At 42.0% G+C, this 19,049-nt stretch overlaps 1 protein-coding gene across 4 annotated transcripts in view; it reads right to left on the minus strand.

Annotated features, from left to right (window-relative positions):
- Positions 1-1,092: 1,092 nt before the first annotated feature.
- LOC126688744 (protein SIEVE ELEMENT OCCLUSION B-like) overlaps positions 1,093-19,049 on the minus strand; it is a 100,595-nt gene continuing 82,638 nt past the window's right edge. The window contains exons 1-7 of one of the 4 annotated variants that reach the window (XM_050383550.1): positions 5,183-5,480; positions 4,733-4,825; positions 4,167-4,612; positions 3,970-4,064; positions 3,760-3,890; positions 2,607-3,065; positions 1,093-1,909 (exon numbers count right to left, since the gene is read on the minus strand). In XM_050383550.1, the coding sequence (XP_050239507.1) occupies positions 1,313-1,909; positions 2,607-3,065; positions 3,760-3,890; positions 3,970-4,064; positions 4,167-4,612; positions 4,733-4,825; positions 5,183-5,392 (2,031 nt within the window). In that variant the 5' untranslated portion in view covers positions 5,393-5,480 and the 3' untranslated portion in view covers positions 1,093-1,312. Of the gene's footprint in view, positions 1,910-2,606; positions 3,066-3,759; positions 3,891-3,969; positions 4,065-4,166; positions 4,613-4,732; positions 4,826-5,182; positions 5,481-19,049 lie in introns of those variants that run through there. The other 3 variants (XM_050383552.1, XM_050383551.1, XM_050383553.1) reach the window with 3 other exon arrangements.

A 19,049-nucleotide genomic window follows, 5' to 3' on the forward strand; every position in this document is an offset into this window, starting at 1 on the left:
AAGGGATGAGAATACAGTGAAAGCAACAATACAAAGTCTTGTAGTTTAATTAATCAATGCCTTACAGTTGGAGACAGGCAGCATTTAAATTCCCTTACTCTTAATTATTGATTAAAACAAAAATAACACCAACGCATTTGGACTCTCCTTCAAAGATAACAAGGGATAGCTAGTGAAGATCTCTCGCACTTGCTATTGGATGCGGTGATTAATCCAAAGCCCTGAGACTTCAACTTCAAGGGTACGCAAAGTAAAGTATAAGAGAAGAAAAAGACAAAAATAAGATGAAGAAAATGACAAAAACCAAACCACTCTTTGAAAATTGGAGGACGATATTTTTGTCCAAAACAGAGAGTGCCTTTTGCTCCTCATTTTCTTTTTACATCTCTCTCAATTTTGGAAAGATAAATTTTTGATATGTCTAGAAAGAAAATAGCTGAACTCGCCATTTTTCCTCTCTCCCTCCCCTCCCACTACCTATATATTTTCTCTCATCTTTTTTTTATCCTATTTAAAATCTACCAAACCAAACAGACTCTCATATTTTAAAAATCTAATTGTTGAATTGCATATTTTTTATACTCTTAATACACATGTCACATTTTGGGTTAATTGGATATTATTTACTATATGATCTATAAGCTCATATTTTATGCATAATTTTAAACTTCAAAAATTTGCAATTTAAAAAATTTATTGATAACATAGTTATTTATCTTTAATTTTCTAGAAATTTTGCAAGTATGAAGAATATAAGAAGAAGATGTAATCCAATAATGGATTTGTCAAAATTCACATTTAATAAAAAAATATTGAATAAGATTGTAGTCTTACGTTACAATCAATTTTGTAGTTAAATTTTGTTTTATAGTAAATAACATTTTATTGGCACACAATTTTGAGGTCCAATGTCGTTAAGGGTTGCTTGCAATTTCCATTGGGCTTGGAGCCCAATATGTGAAGTATCTTGTGTAAAAATGATTGGGCTTGAAGGCCCAATGCCATGTAGTGGCATCCATTTAATGTTATTGGGCTTAGGCTTAGCTAAAGGAAGCCTGCCGAAAAATAAAATAAAACTACTGCCATGCATAATAAATACTTAAATACACCCTCCAATTGCATCATGAACGTCAAACGATTACATAGATAATTTTCTTAACATGGGCATCAGATTACCATCGTAATCAAGATTCCCTTATTGTAGAATTACTCTTACACTTCACATACATCACACAAGTGGTACTCATAACAAACTTACCCACATAATTATTTGGTAGAGATAATAATATGAGAGAGAGAGAGAGGTTGCCATTTAGTGCAGTGCATTCATAGGACCATCAATGTGGCAACACTTATAGCTGATATAAGTCTCCATGATACGAGGACACTCAGGGCATTTAATATGCTCTGGGTACTTTCCAGCATTCATGGGGATGTCAACACGGCAACAATGGCGACCTGTTTGAATAATCTTCTCATAGTGATCCTTGAAACAAATTTCAAAGCCAACCTCACGCACTAGCTCCTTCTTTTTGCCAAACTCCTCCAAGACCTTCAACATTGTTGTCCCATTACCACTAACCACCAATCTAGACCCTTTGCTCAGCACAGCCCATCCACTTTCAGTCTTGTATGAAAGCAACTTTTGGATTTCCTGAGTTACAATGTCTTGTTCAGTCTTCTTGTGAGTCTTGGAGAAGAAAAAGCTCTCTACGCGGTTCCAGAAATGCCCTAAGATGTTGGGTTCATCCTCGCCTTTATTGCCTTTTCCCACGCAGAACAACTCAATGGAAATCTTTGTATCCTTCATGACTGGGTCATTAGCCAAGGTAGCTGCTTTCTTGTTAAATTGTTGGATCCATTCGTTGTCCTTGCCTCCATAGAAGAAAATGTACTTCTCTTGTTTGATCTGATTAAACCCCAAAGCAATAATTTTATTTGAATTAATACGTTTAAAATTTGCTTTTCAAAGTGCATGAATATGTGTACGTGTCATTGTGTGTGACTATGATCATTCACCACCTGTGAGATCCTCTCCATTTAACTTGAAATGGAGAGAAATTTTATTTCATCATTAAAATTTTATTTTTTGAATTTAATAGTATATAGTGTCACATCATTTAAAATTTTGATGTGACAGTAATACATTTTTAGATTCATAAATCCTAATGTTTATAAGTAGACTATAAAATGAAATCGTTTCGAAGGTAGAGGATTTTAATATGGAATGTAAGGGTCCATTTGGATAAAACTGAAAACTGAAAACTGAAACTGAAAACTGAAAAATACTGTAGCAAACTAATTTTTAAATGTGTGAATAGTACCGTGGGACCCATTTTTAATGAAAAAGTTATTGAAAAGTGAAATTTGTGGGTCCGTGAACAGTACACGATGTGCACTGATTGGCTAAAAAAAGTTTGAAAAGTCAAAATTTGCGGTTACTGTTCATTGAATAGTGCATGAACAGTAACCGCAAGTCTAAAAAACGCGTGGAAAAAAAAAGGGGGGGGGGGGGGAAACACAAACGCACTGGAATCAGGGCAATCCAAACGCAGCTTAAGTATTTATATAAATTTAGATTTGAGAAAATAAGTAAATAACTTTACCCAATTTGCAACATCTGGGTGAATGTCAAACCATACTGATACTATCCCATCAACTCTATTGGTAAGAGTTTCTTCAACAGTAGTAGTGAAAGGAAAGGCCTTCATTCCCCATACTCGGATCATGTGGAGTGCATTTGGGTGTTGCACCTTCCCTTGTTGATTCATCACCACGAGGATTGGCTTATTTTTGAAGTTCCACTCCTCTTTAATGAACTTGATGCCTACTACTGGTGAAAAGTACTGCACTATGTACCATGGCATCTTAGACCGCAGCATCTCAAACTTCTTTCGTAGTTCATCAGTCCATTGCTCCACAATTGGGATCCACACAATTTTATACTGATCTTCCTTTCTTATTCCATCATAAATTGGCTTGAGAATCAAAATATCATCAATGGTGATGTCTAGGGCCGAAATGTAAAACAAAACATTCTTCTTTTTTAGCACATCGATAGTAACCTGTCTATGCAATACATGTTAATTAAAAAGATGATGTAATTATTGCATAGTTTAGATCGAATACAGTTATATACAAATGCAGCAATGGCCGGACCTGTTAGGCTAGATAGCTTGAAAATTTGAGGAATTGAGTTAGAGATAATGCGTGCCCATAACACTTAGGCTGGCTATTTTTTATTGGTTCAACATCAATTTGAGTTGGGCTGATTTACGACAACAACCCTATTCAATAACTGGTTTTTATTTTATTTATATGAAGAAAACTTTAAATTATATACTATATAGTCTTAATTTTTAATGATAAATTTTAAATAATGCATAAATGAATGAAAAAATAAATTAAATTTTATGTACGATATTATTGATAAATATGTCACGTGTTTCAAAAATGGGATTAAGTTGGGACTAGGCTTACAGCTTGCTAGCAACTCTCTTTATTGGATTGGTTTGGAGTCCACTTGGGTAGCTCACAGTTTCAAATAACTTATTTGCATAGTGTTTATAAAAAAATATAATTTTTGGTAACTTCTAAAATCATAGCTGAGGTAGATTCGGGCCAAACATGAGCAAGTACTATAACCTGGCACAATGCTATAGACACCCTTATTTGTAGTATGCCATCAAAAGACTGTTGTATAATAGTGATAATATTTAGAAATAAACCCAGAAAAAGTGATATGTCATAAGAGCTAACCACTCTATTAGTGGAACCATCAATGAGCGGCTGCACATTATCTTTGCCAAAAATCAGTGCCTTGAACACCTCCATGATCTCGGTTGGGGTTTGTAAAAGTTTGGAGAGTTTTCGATATGCCTCTATTATCTCTGCATTGAACAGCAATCTTTGATTAGAATTCCTATGCATTTTTAACCTATTATATTTCATGTGCAAAACATATTTAACCTATTTGTTGACGACAACGTGTTATCTGCATCCTTAGCAGGTTAAGGGTGTAATTTACTTTTTGAGCAAAGGGTGATAGATCTTGTGTCCTATCCCTGAAATTAAGCAATAAGCATGGTTATTGCGTTAGATTAAATATATGATATTATACACAATTATTTCTGGACATATTCTTCATTTCAAAGGCAAGGACTTACTCATCATTAATGATGCAACACATTTGAGTCATACAAGCTGCGATAGTTATGATAGCCCAATAGACATCTATTGGGATACGGTCCATGGCTATTGACAATTCTGGTACATCTTTTGTACCATAGATGGATAGCTTCTCCAACTCAAACATGCATTGAATGACTTCTAATGTGACCTTGACCAAGTTGTTAAGTTCAAGCATCGCTTTCTTGTGTTTCTGAAGGCCTGGACGGCTTAAGATGGTAGGTACTCGCTTCAAGATCCCAATTGGTTTGGCAAGTTGGTCCGATGAGTGAAGTTGGGTAAGGAGCCAGAAATCCCCATACTCCATAGCAAAAGCCGCAAGTGTCAACACTGCCTTTGAATCCCATGAGTAATTTGAGAGATTATTAAGTATTGACAATGTTGTTTTATGTGCAAATTCCTCACCCGGAGATTTGCATGTCATCTAGCATTACATAATTTGGCATCACATTTACCAATTGTTAGAATAATAGTTAGATGATTAAATTTATACTTTTATAATAGTTACAATGTTGGACAAAAAATGTTATTCTTTTATAATTACCAGGGAGGAAAGATGTCTGAGCATACATAGCGGTGGAGTGAAGCCAACTTTAGGAGCCTTTTCATGAATGTTCTCCGGGTGTCCATGGGTACCCTAGAGTAAGTCATAATTATTTTTCAGTCAGAAAACTCAAAGACATATATGAAGAGAATAAAATTTTGAAATTACCAATGTTTCTTGTTTAAATTTAAACAAAAAAACAACTTAGCATGCATCTATTTATTCCTTTCAAAACTAAATATGAGAAAAATTTTGTGTTCATCTCTATGCCATTGATGAGGATATAAGCCATGGAGGTTTACAAATATTGTGATAAGTTACTGATGCTTCAACAAGTTTTAATTATTAGGAAACTGTGTTTAATTATTTAACAATAATTCTAATACTTTCTCTCACATGTGAATTCAAACATCTCGTAAGAGAGTATGTGTAGTGGTAACATATATATACCAGCATAACATTGTCAGCAACAACCGTGGCATGCTTGAGAATGTTTTCCACGATAGCGAAAAGAGAATCCTCATCAAAGTTGTCGTCATCAGCATGAACATGGGTTGCATAAATGTGATTCATGATCTGCTCGTCTGACATGGTTAATACTCTCAGCTCAGCCTTAATGGGTTGTTGTGCAGAAGCTAGCACAATATTGGCGCTGGCCATTGACGTGTTGTGTATAAACAAAGCGAGAAAACTCAGAAACTTCAAGGTTTAGGGCAGAGGAAGAGAGAAGTGGGCTTGTGGTGTTGTGCAGTAGCATGGTCCCCTATTTATAGTCTTCAGGATCTGAATAAGGCAACAAGCAAAGATTATATTTTGGTTCCATGGGGTCCATAATAATGAATGCACATTTTAACGTATATGTATCTCAATGAATTAGGTCAGATTTCAAACATATGGCTCTACCTTGTTTTTGCGCTAAATATACATAATTCAACAATAGATACGACAGGAATTAAATCTATGCAAAAAAAAAAAAGTGAAAAAAAAAATTCAATAATTGGTACAAATCAAAAAACGAAAAAAAAAAAAAAAAAAAAAAAAATCTAAAGTCAATCGTCAAAAATGAATTTCTCCAAAAAAAAAAAAAAAAAAAGCGTCATAAATGAATATATAAGCATTTGTTCACTACACGCTTCAATTCATAAATTTTTGGGTGTGAATCGTGGACAGAAGATATCAAAATATGCTTCAAGATCAAACTAAATAATTATAAGCTATAATGCAACTATTTTATGTACTCTATTAAACTATTAGTATTCCATCCAAATTAAGCGTTTATTGTTCAATTATTTTATTTTTCATATCATTGATTTTGTGAGTTTGTAATATTAAATTTTGGTCCAATTAATTAATTTATAATTTTTTTAAATTTTTTTCTCTATATTTTTCTTATTAGTAAATCTTAAGAGCTTTTATCTACTTTAGTGTACTCTATTCTTGAATTTTTTCTATATATTTTTCTTATTAGTAAATCTTAAGAAATTGAATGTGTAGTTGCACGATTTTCCTGGCCCAACTTCAGTTGATCAGGCCTTGGCCCAAAGCGCAACCCACAATAAATATTTGTAGAGGATGGGTCAAAGAACTTAGCTTCAGTGAACCTATTCGGTCTAATGCATGGACAGTATTGTTTGCAAAAAGAAATAAAAACACAAGAATGGATCTTTTTCCTCTGATTCTATTTCTTCAGTTTCCCAATACAGTTTTTTCCGTCCTCTTCTTTGAGGGACTCCACTACATTATATAGTTCTCTTCCTCTCATCTCAACCTTACACCTGTTGATCATCTAAGCATCTACTTGAGCACCTGTCCCATCAGACGCTCTCATCAGTCCCTTTGTGAGTTGCAGAGGCCGAGGCGGTACTGTTCAGGTGTCTTTTCCTCATTAATGCGGCCAAGGGGGTGGTTGGGGCGCAATTAATGTGGTGGTAGCTTTCCATGAGATATTTTGGATTTTATTCATTTTATATGTTGGGAGGATGAACTGAAATAGCTGGAGAGAGTTCCTCGTCTGGGATTCGTGATGTCCGAGGAGGAGTTACTCCTCGGACAGGTTTCCCTGGCGTTATTGGGATTGAGTAGGCCTTCATATGTGGTTTCCCTTCGAACAGGACGCTCCTCGGACGGGCCTGAATTTGGAATAGCCCATTATTTTTGGGCCGAGCCCCACAATAGCCCCTAAAAACTCCGGTTTTTATCTCCTTCCGAGGAGAAAAGCGGGGTTTTGGTGTTTATGAGAGGATGGAAATAAGGAGATCGTGTGGCGCGCGTGCGGACGGTTACTTTTGACGCGCTACAATTTACGAGGCGCGACCATTAACTTCTGGAGACGTTATGTTCCCTTCATCCAACGGCGTGGCGGGGATCGAACGGCCATCGTTTTTTCTCGTATTTTTAGGCAGGAGCGATCTTTTCTCTCTCCTCCTGGCTATATAAGACGTCAGAGGGGTTCAGTTCCTTCTTCTTATCTGTATTTCATAAACTTCAAAGGACTCCAGAGAACTCCATCAAATCCCAGAGATATACGAACACTTGCGTCCGTTGCGCCACCGTAGCCGTTCTTTGTGAAGCGTTTCGTCCAAGAGAGATTTCCAGGCGTCCCATTGAGCGTTCTGTGCAGGTACCAGTACATTTCGTTCTTTTCGCCGTTTCAATTCCCTCCTCGGACTTTACTTTTCTTCTTGGTCTCTACTTTCATTTCCCCATTTCAGTTCAGATGGGTAGATTCGAAAAATTAGTAAAAACTCCAGCCGCTATGGAGGCCTTTAGGGCTAAATACCACATTCTCCCTGGGGTTGGGCTACGGTACTGTCCTCTGGAAGGAGTATTGACAGATAGAGTTGAGGGAGAAGTCGTTATCCCCATGATTGCTTTCATAGAGGGAGGGATGACACTTCCCATGCGTAGGATCACAAGGGAATACCTGTTCAACCATAGGTTGACGCCGTATCAGTGTGCCCCGAATATGTTCAAGATACTAGGCTGTGTAGATGTCTTAGACGAGCGGATGAATCTAGGCCTTACTTGGCACGATGTGGCTTATCTGTACGAATGTCACCGCCTCGGGGATGATGGGTATTATCTTAAATCCCGGAACGAGGACGTTAGGTTGATCTCTTGTCTTCCAGTATCCAATAAGACCGTGAGGAATGACTTCCTCATTGCTTCTGGGGAGTGGTTCGACGGTATTCATTGTCCAACTCGGGCAGGAAACCCAGGTGCGGCGCTTTTAGGATTGGTCCTTTTTGGGAAAGGATTTAGTGTTGAGGGGTTATTTTTCTTGCTTTCTTTGTAATTGGAAAATTTCATGGTCTAACCTCACTTTTCTTGGTTTGCTTGCAGACAAAATTCACGTTGCTCCTCGGATAAACTTTGTGAACGTGCCAGCGTTGAACTATCTCTTTAGGTCGGAGATTTACGTCGCCGAGGACGGACAGTTGCGTGCGGCCCATCTGGTTCTGGGCTATCAACCTCTGAGCAGCGCTTTTCAGGCAGTCGGTCACGCTATAAGGGCTGGTAGTCCGAGGCTGGCTAGAATTGACGTGTCCAAGGACGGGTTCCTAGCTGACCACGATCTGCCACCAGTTGTGTTGCCTGGTGTCAGAAATCCCTACTTAGCAGAGCAGCTACCCCCGGTAAACGAGCCTGGCGCTGCCGTTTTGGTTGAAGAAGGGGCTGAATCATCTCGTCTTTCTCTTGAGGAAGAGATAGATAAGTTTTACTTCGAGGAGGAAATTCAGCAAAACCCCTTGGTGGAGCTTTCTAATCCCGAAGCAGAGCAGGACCAACATTCCGCAGTTGGTATTCCCTCAATCGTTATCTGCTCGGACGATACTTCAGACGAAGAGGTAGAGCCCATGGCAGGAAAGGGAAAGTCTCTAAAGGAGCTGATGTCCTCCCGAGGGAAAGGTCAGTCATCGAAGGGTCAGTCATCGAAGGGACCAACTCCATCACAGGTCAAAACCCTTCCCCCTGTGGTCCCTCAGGGCGTCTCGGACCCTGGCCTTAAGGTTAATCCGGACCTGAAGAAGAAGAGGCCGGTTGACACTCCTGAGGAAGGTGAGGTGATTGCCCAGCCGACCAAGCAGCAAAAGACTACGCGGGCGCCAAGGAGCAGAAGGGGTAACTCCTCGGAGAGCCGGGATGAGGAGAACCTTGCTGACGTGCGCGCTTCCCCTCGTGCATGGAACCCCAAGTTGAAACTGGATGGGGTTGCCATCCCTTTCAATGCTTCGGTCCGAGAGTATAACCGAGGCCGGGCAGGGTACGTGGTGGATGCCTTAGAGCAACCCTTACTCCTTCCTCGGGACATGGAGGCCTATAGGCGATTCTCTCAGCCCGAGCTCTTCCTATCCCTAAAAAGGGATCTCGCGTTGGTAAGTAATCCTTTTACTGTTTTATTAATTTATTTACCCCTGTTAGATTTCTATTTCAAAACAATCTTGTTTCGTTCGTAGATTACTCAGCAGGTGTTCGTGGCCGATGAGTTTTGCCGTGATAGCCGTAGTCGGGTTGAGGCTGAGACCCTGGCTCGGGCGGAGATGGAGAAAGCCTTGGGGTCCCTCAAGCACGAGCACCTTAAACTCACGGACGAGTTCAAGGTGTCGGAGAACCGGCGCAAAAGTGCAGAGGCTGGTTTAAAAAGTGTCGAGACCCAGGCGGAGGACCAGCGCAAAGTGCTGTACTCGACACAGATTGACCTCGCCACTGAGAGGCAGGCAGTGCAGGATCTCAAGACTACCCTGCAAAAAGTTGAGGATGAGCTGAGGCAGGCCAAAGAGGAGGCCCAGCTGATCCGAGAGGCTACTGAGGGCGAGAAGAATGCTGCTCGCCAGCTCGGGGCTGAAGAGACGGAAGCCAGGCTATCCGAGGAGATCCCCGAGGTGTGCAGGGATTACTGCAGTATTTCATGGGCTCATGCTCTCGATGCTGCAGGAGTTCCTGCGGATTCGGCACTAAGACTGCCCGAGAGCATCTTCTATCCTCAGGAGATCCGAGCTAACCCTGATGAAGCCCAAGTCGCTTCGGAGCAAGACCTGGCGGTGCCCGATGCCGTCCTCGTGCCTGATATGGCGAAGGATCCTGCCGCAGACTCTACCATTGAGGTTCCTCCTCCTCAGCCCGAGCAGAAAGAAGATCCTCCCGCTAAGGCTTAGCCTTTTAGGCTTTTGATCTTTGTACTTTTTTTTTTTTTTTTCTTTTTAATGAGAGTCGTCCTATTTTTCCATTCTTTTGTAAGGACCTCTCTTTCTAATGTACTCGGAATATTAATATAAAATGTTCGTTTTGCTTACTATGGATGTACGTCAGTAGCGCTCTCTCTTTTTTCTTTTTCTTTTTTTTTTTTTTTAAAACATTTGCAACGATGTAGATACAAGTAAACGGTCAAAATAAAAATGGGTTTTTAGGCTGCGCATTTGAGGGTTGCGATGGTGCTAGACTGTGCGCATGCATTAAAATGATTTCCTTTAAGTAATAATCTCCCAATCCATCATAAGTAATAATTTCCCCTAAGTCTGTGGTCCGAGGGACCATGCAGGACTTAGGTTCTGTTTAAAACTTATGAATAGTTGCCTTAAGTATTAATTTCCCCTAAGTCTATGGTCCGAGGAGCCATGCAGGACTTAGGTTCTGTTTAAAACCTATGAACAGTTGTCTTAAGTATTAATTTCCCCCAAGTCTGTAGTCCGAGGAGCCATGCAGGACTTAGGTTCTGTTTAAAACTTATGGTTTTTCTTTCGTGCATTTGGTTTCCCCATAGGCTTGAGTCCGAGGACCATGCAAGGCCTTGGTTCTGTCCAAAACTTGTGGTTTTTCTTTCGTGCATTTGGTTTCCCCATAGGCTTGAGTTCGAGGACCATGCAAGGCCTTGGTTCTGTCCAAAACTTGTGGTTTTTCTTTCGTGCATTTGGTTTCCCCATAGGCTTGAGTCCGAGGACCATGCAAGGCCTTGGTTCTGTCCAAAACTTGTGGTTTTTCTTTCGTGCATTTGGTTTCCCCATAGGCTTGAGTCCGAGGATCATGCAAAGCCTTGGTTCTGTCCAAAACTTGTGGTTTTTCTTTCGTGTATTTGGTTTCCCCATAGGCTTGAGTCCGAGGACCATGCAAGGCCTTAGTTCTGTCCAAAACTTGTGGTTAGTTGCCTTAAGTATTAATTTCCCCTAAGTCTGTGGTCCGAGGAGCCATGCAGGACTTAGGTTCTGTTTAAAACTTATGGTTTTTCTTAAGTATTAATTTCCCCTAAGTCTGTGGTCCGAGGAGCCATGCAGGACTTAGGTTCTGTTTAAAACTTATAAATAGTTGTCAGTGGAACAGCAAGCAGCGGACAATCATGAAAGAAAACGTATGCTAAGCCATTCTCATTAATAACAATATCTTCTGAGATTATTTACATTCCATGGTCGAGGTACAGCTTTTTCATCCAAATCTTCTAGGTAGTAGGCGCCTATTCCGGCCACGGATGTGACACGGTATGGTCCCTCCCAATTGGGCCCTAACTTGCCCCAAGAGGGGTTCTTTGCGCTGCCAAGAATCTTTCTCATCACGAGATCACCTGGACCCAGAGGCCGCAGTTTGACATTAGCATCATACCCCTGTCTCAGCTTCTGGTGATAATAGGCCATATGAATCATCGCCTTTTCCCTTCTTTCTTCAGCTAGGTCCAGACTCCGTTCCAATAACTCGTCGTTATCGTTTGGGGTAAACAATTTAGACCTTAGCGTGGGAAAGTTATTCTCGATCGGGAGCACGGCTTCAGCCCCATAAGTCATCGAGAAGGGGGTCTCACCGGTCGATCGTCGTGGCGTCGTCCGATAAGTCCATAAGACGTGGGGGAGTTCTTCTACCCATCTCCCCTTTGCCTCGTCCAGTCTCTTCTTCAGTCCGTTCACTATGACCTTGTTCACGGCCTCGACTTGCCCATTTCCTTGAGGGTAGGCGGGGGTGGAATATCGGTTAATGATTCCAAACTCGCGGCAATACTCCCTAAAGTTCTTACTGTCGAACTGCAGACCATTGTCGGAAATGAGTGTACGCGGAGTCCCGAAGCGGGTGATGATGTTCTTCCAGATGAATTTTTGGGCGTCCACGTCCCTAATGTTGGCCAAGGGTTTAGCTTCCACCCATTTAGTGAAGTAATCAATTTCAACTATTATGTATCGCTTGTTCCCCGCAGCTTTGGGGAAAGGTCCGACTATATCAAGGCCCCATTGTGCGAACGGCCATGGGCTAGAGAGGGGGTTGAGAACCCCTCCGGGTTGGTGGATATTCGGGGCGAATCTTTGGCACTGGTCGCACTTCTTAGCGTATTCTTGGGCCTCTCTTTGCATGTTCGGCCACCAGTACCCTTGGGTGAGTGCCCTGTGCGCCAGCGATCTTCCTCCGGTGTGGCTTCCGTAAATCCCCTCGTGTAACTCCTCAAGTAAAGATTCGGACTCTTCTGGATGTATGCAGAGAAGGTACGGCCCAGAGTAAGAGCGTCGATATAGTTTGTGGTCTTCTGATAGCCAGAAACGAGGAGCATTCCTGCGTATCTTTTCGGCTTCCAGTTTTTCCTCCGGTAAGACGTCGTTTTGGAGGAAACTCTTTATGGGGTCCATCCAGCTAGGACTTTTTCTGATCTGATGGACTTGAGCCGGGTTTCTGCAGATGGGACTTGCCTGCGATAGATCTTCAACAAGGATCATTCGCGGCAGATTATGCGCCGAGGACGTGGCGAGAGTGGCCAGCGAGTCTGCATGGGTGTTTACGCTCCTGGAAATGTGCGTCAGAGTGAAGGATTCAAAACTCGTCTGTAGCCGTTTGACTTGTCCCAGATACTCTTGCATCCTAGTGTCTCGAGCTTCAAGCTCGCCCATCACTTGTCCGACCACTAATCTGGAGTCCGAGAATGCTTCTATTATTCTTCCACCCAATTTTTGAACCATCGCCATCCCTTGAAGTAAGGCTTCGTACTCGGCTTCATTGTTCGTAGCCGAGAATCCGAGTCTTAACGATTTTTCAATGGCAGCGCCGTCCGGCGATATTAATACTATCCCAACTCCTGATCCTCTCTGGTTGGCCGCGCCATCCACGTAGACCTTCCAATGCATGGTCCCCCCTGCTGAAATTGCTCCAACCAATTTTCCACCCAGGTCTTTCTTCTCGGTCATCGTTTCTATAGAGGGCTCAGCAAACTCCGCTACCAAGTCTGCGAGGACCTGTCCTTTGACGGAGGGTCGAGGCATATATTTAATATCGAAGGCCCCCAAAAGAGCACTCCACATGGCGATCCTTCCTGTGTAGTCAGCGCTTCGAAGAACGGCTCGAAGGGGAAGCTGAGTCAGAACGATGACCGTATGCGCCTGAAAGTAATGAGGAAGCTTACGGGTTGCAGGCACTATCGCCAGAATTGCCTTTTCTAAAGGTAGGTATCGCACCTCGGCCTCATGTAGTGATTTGCTCACATAGTACACCGGTCGCTGCACCCCATTATCATCCCGTATAAGTACCAGGCTTACAGCGTGGGGAGCTACGGCGATGTAGGCAAATAGTACCTCATCTGCCTCAGGACTGGACATGATGGGTGGTCGGGACAGGTAGTCCTTAAGCTGCTGGAAAGCCTGAACGCAATCCTCCGACCATTCGAACTCTTTCCACTTGTTTATCAGGAGGTAAAAAGGCCGACATCGATCCGCCGATCGCGATATGAACCGGTTTAACGCCGCAATCATGCCAATGAGCTTCTGCACCTCCTTCGGGTTCCTAGGAGTCTGTAGGCTGTTAATGGCTTTGATTTGGTCGGGACTTACTTTTATTCCCCTGTGGGTGACCATGTACCCTAGGAATTTCCCAGACCCGACCCCGAATGAACATTTGGAGGCATTCAGCCGCAATCGGTGCTCTCTTAAGATAGCGAAGACTATTCCGAGGTCTTTCACGTGCTCGGACACCCTTTTACTCTTCACTACCATATCGTCTATATAAATCTCAATGATCTTGCCCAGCTGTGGCTCGAACATCCGAGTCATCATCCTTTGGTAGGTTGAGCCCGCGTTCTTTAGCCCGAACGGCATCACCTTGTAATGATAATTTCCGATGGGCGTCATGAAAACCGTTTTCTCTTGGTCCTCTAGCGCAAGGGGTATCTGATGATAGCCTTGGAAGGCGTCCAGGAAACTCATTCGAGGGTGCCCCACGGTTGCATCCACCAATCGGTTGATTTTGGGTAGGGGGAATGGGTCCTTGGGGCACGCCTTGTTCAGGTCCGTGAAGTCCACGCAGACCCTCTACTTCCCCGTCTTCTTCCTTACCACCACTGTGTTCGCCAACCATTCGGGATAAAAGACTTCTTTGATAGCCCCTGCTCTTTTCAATTTTGCCACTTCGTCTTTTACGGCACTAGCGTGTTCCTTTGAAGGGCGTCGGGGTGGCTGCTTCCTCAGAATGGAAGAGGGGTTGACGTTCAGGTGGTGACAGATGAGGCTAGGATCAACTCCCGGGGCATCGTAGGCGTCCCATGCGAATACGTCGACATTTTCTCTGAGAAATCTGACCAGTTCCTCCTTTTCTTGAGAGGGCAATTCAGAGCCGACCTGAAAGAACTTCTCCGGGTCATCTTTGACAGCAATCTTATCTAAACCTTCACACCTTATCTCCTCGGCCAGCCCATCGTCTTGTCTTGCCGAGGAGGCTGGTTGCTATAAGCTTTCTGGGGCCGAGGACTCGACTAAGGGTCGATGTAAGATGGCGGCCACCATACACTTCCTGGCCACGGCCTGATCTCCTCGGATCTCTTCCACTTGTCCTATGGATGGGTATTTTACTTTTTGATGAAGTGTGGAGGTCACGGCCCCTAGGGAGTGGATCCATGGCCTTGCAACTATCGCGGTGTAGGGTGAATAAGCGTCGACCACGATAAAATTCACCTCCACCACTTCCGCCCCAGTCTGTACGGGCAGTCGGATTTGCCCCTTTGGCGTAACAATCCTTCCCTCGAAGCTGAGAAGGGGAGAGTCATAAGCTGCCAAATCTTCCGGCTTCAAGTTCAGCCCCTTGTATAGGTCAGGGTACATTATCTCCACCGCACTTCCCGAGTCTACTAACACCCTTTTCACATCGAAGCCCCCAATCCGCAATGTGACCACCAAGGCATCATCGTGAGGTTGAATAGTTCCTCTCTTATCCTCATCCGAGAATCCCAGTATCAAGGAGCTTCCCTTTTTTGGCCTTTTGGGCTCCCTTTGCCTGCCCTCGGAGGGGAGCCGATCAACAGCTAATACCCTGGGGATGGGTGGCCCTGTTCTTCCTGGTGCAGCGAGGATGACATGTATCGTCCCGGTGGGGGGTCTTAAAGACACGTCCCTTCGAGGTTCTTGTGCTGCTTGGCTGGGATGGCCGCTCGATGGGTGCAGCAGGTGACGTAACTTTCCTTCTCGGACCAATTGGTCTAGGTGATTCCACAGATTCCTGCAGTCCTCAGTAGTATGCACATGGTCCCGATGATAGTGGCAGTACAGGTTCTGGTTACTTTTGGAAGGATCTCCAGCCATCTTTCCCGGCCACCTGAAATAGGGTTCATCCCTTACTTTCTCCAGTACCTGTTGTACTGGCTCTCTGAACACGGCGTTCACTGTTTACGGGTTGCTCTGCCCAGCCTGTCGCGGAAAGTCTCTCCTCGGCTGACCATGATTGTGACATTTCGACCTGACATCATTTGCTTTGGGGTGGATAACCTTCTCCTTTCCCCTCCCTTGCAGCTGATCTTCCTCTACTCTTTTGTACTTGTCGATCCTATCCATTAACTGTTGGACATCAGTAACTGGTTTTCCGGTGAGGGATTTTCTTAAGCCATGCTCAGTGGGGAGACCGCTTTTGAACGTGCTGATAGCAACATTATCATGGTTGTCATCTAAATCATTATACACCTCCCAATACCTATCCGAGTACGCTTTCAGGGTTTCTCCTTCGTGCATGGATAAGGATAGTAGCGAACTGAGAGGTCGAGGGACTCTGGTGTTTATAATAAAACGGGAGCAAAAAGCTTGAGTGAGCTGCTTGTAGGAGCCTACGGAGTTTGTCTTCAGGTTGTTGAACCACCTCATTGCCATCAATCCCAAGCTGGATGGGAAGATCTTGCACATTAGGGCTTCGTTTTGCGAATAGATCGCCATTTTTTGGTTAAACTGACTCACGTGCTCTACCGGGTCTGTTCTGCCGGTATAGATGGAGAACACCGGTTGGTTGAAGCGTCTTGGAAGCTTAGCCCCTTCGATTCTATTCGTGAAGGGTGACCTCGAGACCTGATCCAGCGCCTCCTTCATGGCGTCGTTCCCCGAACCTTTGCTGGATGGGCTCTCATACTTCCGTACTGGGCGTGGTTCCTTTTCGTAAGAAAAGGTCTCACTTGGGGGGGTCCTTGACCTTTGTCTGTAACTCACGTCCTCCGCATTAGAAGACTCGCCTGAGTCAGAGGGAGATCGTCTTCGCTGTACACGTCGTAACTTCCTTTTTAGGTCATCTATCTCTCGCTGCATGGCCTGGTGACTATTTCGCCTCTGAGACACGTGACTTCCTGTCTGAGTGTGACTCTGGCTCGTCCGGATAGTATGCACACTTCCCTCACGATTCCCCCTGCCGCCTGGGTTGGTTGGGTTATTTTGCCTTTGGGACTCGGCGGGTTGTGTTCGTTGGGAGTCAGCTTGGTGAGGATCCTCCTGGTGCGGGCCTAGCTCTGCCATGCTCGACCGTTGTACTAGCTGATGCCTTAGTTCTTCCCACAGACGGTGCCAATTGTAGTTGCACGATTTTCCTGGCCCAACTTCAGTTGATCAGGCCTTGGCCCAAAGCGCAACCCACAATAAATATTTGTAGAGGATGGGTCAAAGAACTTAGCTTCAGTGAACCTATTCGGTCTAATGCATGGACAGTATTGTTTGCAAAAAGAAATAAAAACACAAGAATGGATCTTTTTCCTCTGATTCTATTTCTTCAGTTTCCCAATACAGTTTTTTCCGTCCTCTTCTTTGAGGGACTCCACTACATTATATAGTTCTCTTCCTCTCATCTCAACCTTACACCTGTTGATCATCTAAGCATCTACTTGAGCACCTGTCCCATCAGACGCCCTCATCAGTCCCTTTGTGAGTTGCAGAGGCCGAGGCGGTACTGTTCAGGTGTCTTTTCCTCATTAATGCGGCCAAGGGGGTGGTTGGGGCGCAATTAATGTGGTGGTAGCTTTCCATGAGATATTTTGGATTTTATTCATTTTATATGTTGGGAGGATGAACTGAAATAGCTGGAGAGAGTTCCTCGTCTGGGATTCGTGATGTCCGAGGAGGAGTTACTCCTCGGACAGGTTTCCCTGGCGTTATTGGGATTGAGTAGGCCTTCATATGTGGTTTCCCTTCGAACAGGACGCTCCTCGGACGGGCCTGAATTTGGAATAGCCCATTATTTTTGGGCCGGGTTTCCACAGAATGTATTTTACACTTTTTTTTAACGAACTTTTATCCTTTTAAATTATAGATTAATAAAGATATAAAAGTACTTAAAAAAAAACAAAACTTGTTAAGAGTATAAGAATTATTTTGGGAAAAGGAAAAATGATGCATCCTACAAAAATCTTTTTCCGTCCATTCTTCTTTCCTTCCTCATTTTCTTTCTAATTAAACGAAGGAAATCATTCCCTTCTCTTCCTTTCCTTCTTCATCAATCAAACCAAACACAGCTTAACCTTCTTCTGGATAAAAAAGATATAAAATTAGTGGAACATGTTAAAAGATTTTTTTTTCTCCTTATGATATTAATAAGCCAAAAAAGGACAATAATTGAACCGCGTGATCATTTTGCGTGGTAAAAAATTGTTCTCTATAACTATAATAATAATGGAAGAAACCTGTTCCTCAAAGCTCCAACAATTTCAAGCAAAGTTCCTCCAAAAAAAAAATCCAAAAATTTAAAAGTTATTGTTTTTTTTTTTTTGAGAAACCGAAAAGTTATTGTTGAACAGTCTTTTTTGATTCAGAAATATCAAATGCGAGAATGAAGGGGCAGGTGGCGGTTGGTAATAAAAGTCAGATATTTATTTGCTAGACCTAGACGATCTGACAAAAGACTGTGGAACAACTGAAAAAGTCGATCATAGAAAAAGAAAAAGAGTGAGCAAAACAGGAAAAAAAGAAAAAAAAATCGTGCTCAAAAGCTTTGCATGGTCTATTAATTCTCCAGAATTAATATGTGGCCCAGCTTCAGTCACGTATTTCTAGAAATCAGTAGGAGAAAATGGTTAAGAAGTTTATTATTGAACGAGGGTGGGGTACTCTTCTGAGTTGGGATCCAAATCCCATTTCCTATGTACGTAGTGTAGTACGAGTATTGTATATTTTTGCTTTCGTAATTATTTCACATCAAAAAAGTCAGACGAATCAACCCTGACTTGGAAAAAAATAAATATTTACATATATATATATATAATACTTTTTATTAATATAATTATTCTTAAAAAGTATTTTTGCACAACTTCATTTAAATGTTATATACTATGATCACAATTCAATGCCCAAAATCAAATAACATAGATCAATTTATCTCAAAACTAACTAACAACACGAATCACTCTCTTTTTCTTTCATGAATCTTATCTCATTTTTGTTCTCTATCTGACTTTCTATGTATCTCTTACTCTAAAAATAAAATGTGAATGTTTGTGAATTCTAAATGTCTCTCTTTATTATAAATTTATACTATGTATATACATGTGTGTGTGTGTGTGTGTGTGTGTGTGAGTGAGTGAGAGAAAGAGAGAGAGTGTGTGTTTGATACTAATTGTGTACATTATTATTATTATTTTTGATATAATATTATTTGTGTGAATTGTGAAGTGTGTGAATGTATACGTGGTATATATATATATATACAATATAACTTTATATAATTTAATAACCAAGAAATAAAAATTTGTTACATCTATATATTGTTAACATGTTATAATAACTTTTTGTTATAAAACTAGTGATTCAAAGAAAAATAAAAAAAGTTAGTGATTGTTAAATAAATTATTTATGCATGGATGAATATGGTTATGTGGGTCAATAATTTATAATAAAAAAATAACAAATAAATAAAGACAATTACATAAAAATAAAAATGTTATACAAACTTAACAAAATAAAATGATCATATTCACATTGACATTATATAATCACAATTGATGATAAACTATCATGTGACGATTTCAAAATATAAAAACTCGTAGAAAGAAATTGTAAAATTTCATGTATTTGTAATTTTTTTTTTTTTTTGGTCAATAACACAATATATTCAAATTCTCTTTCTATCA

The sequence above is a fragment of the Quercus robur genome, chromosome 6, assembly GCF_932294415.1.
Source record: "Quercus robur chromosome 6, dhQueRobu3.1, whole genome shotgun sequence".
NCBI lineage: Eukaryota > Viridiplantae > Streptophyta > Magnoliopsida > Fagales > Fagaceae > Quercus > Quercus robur.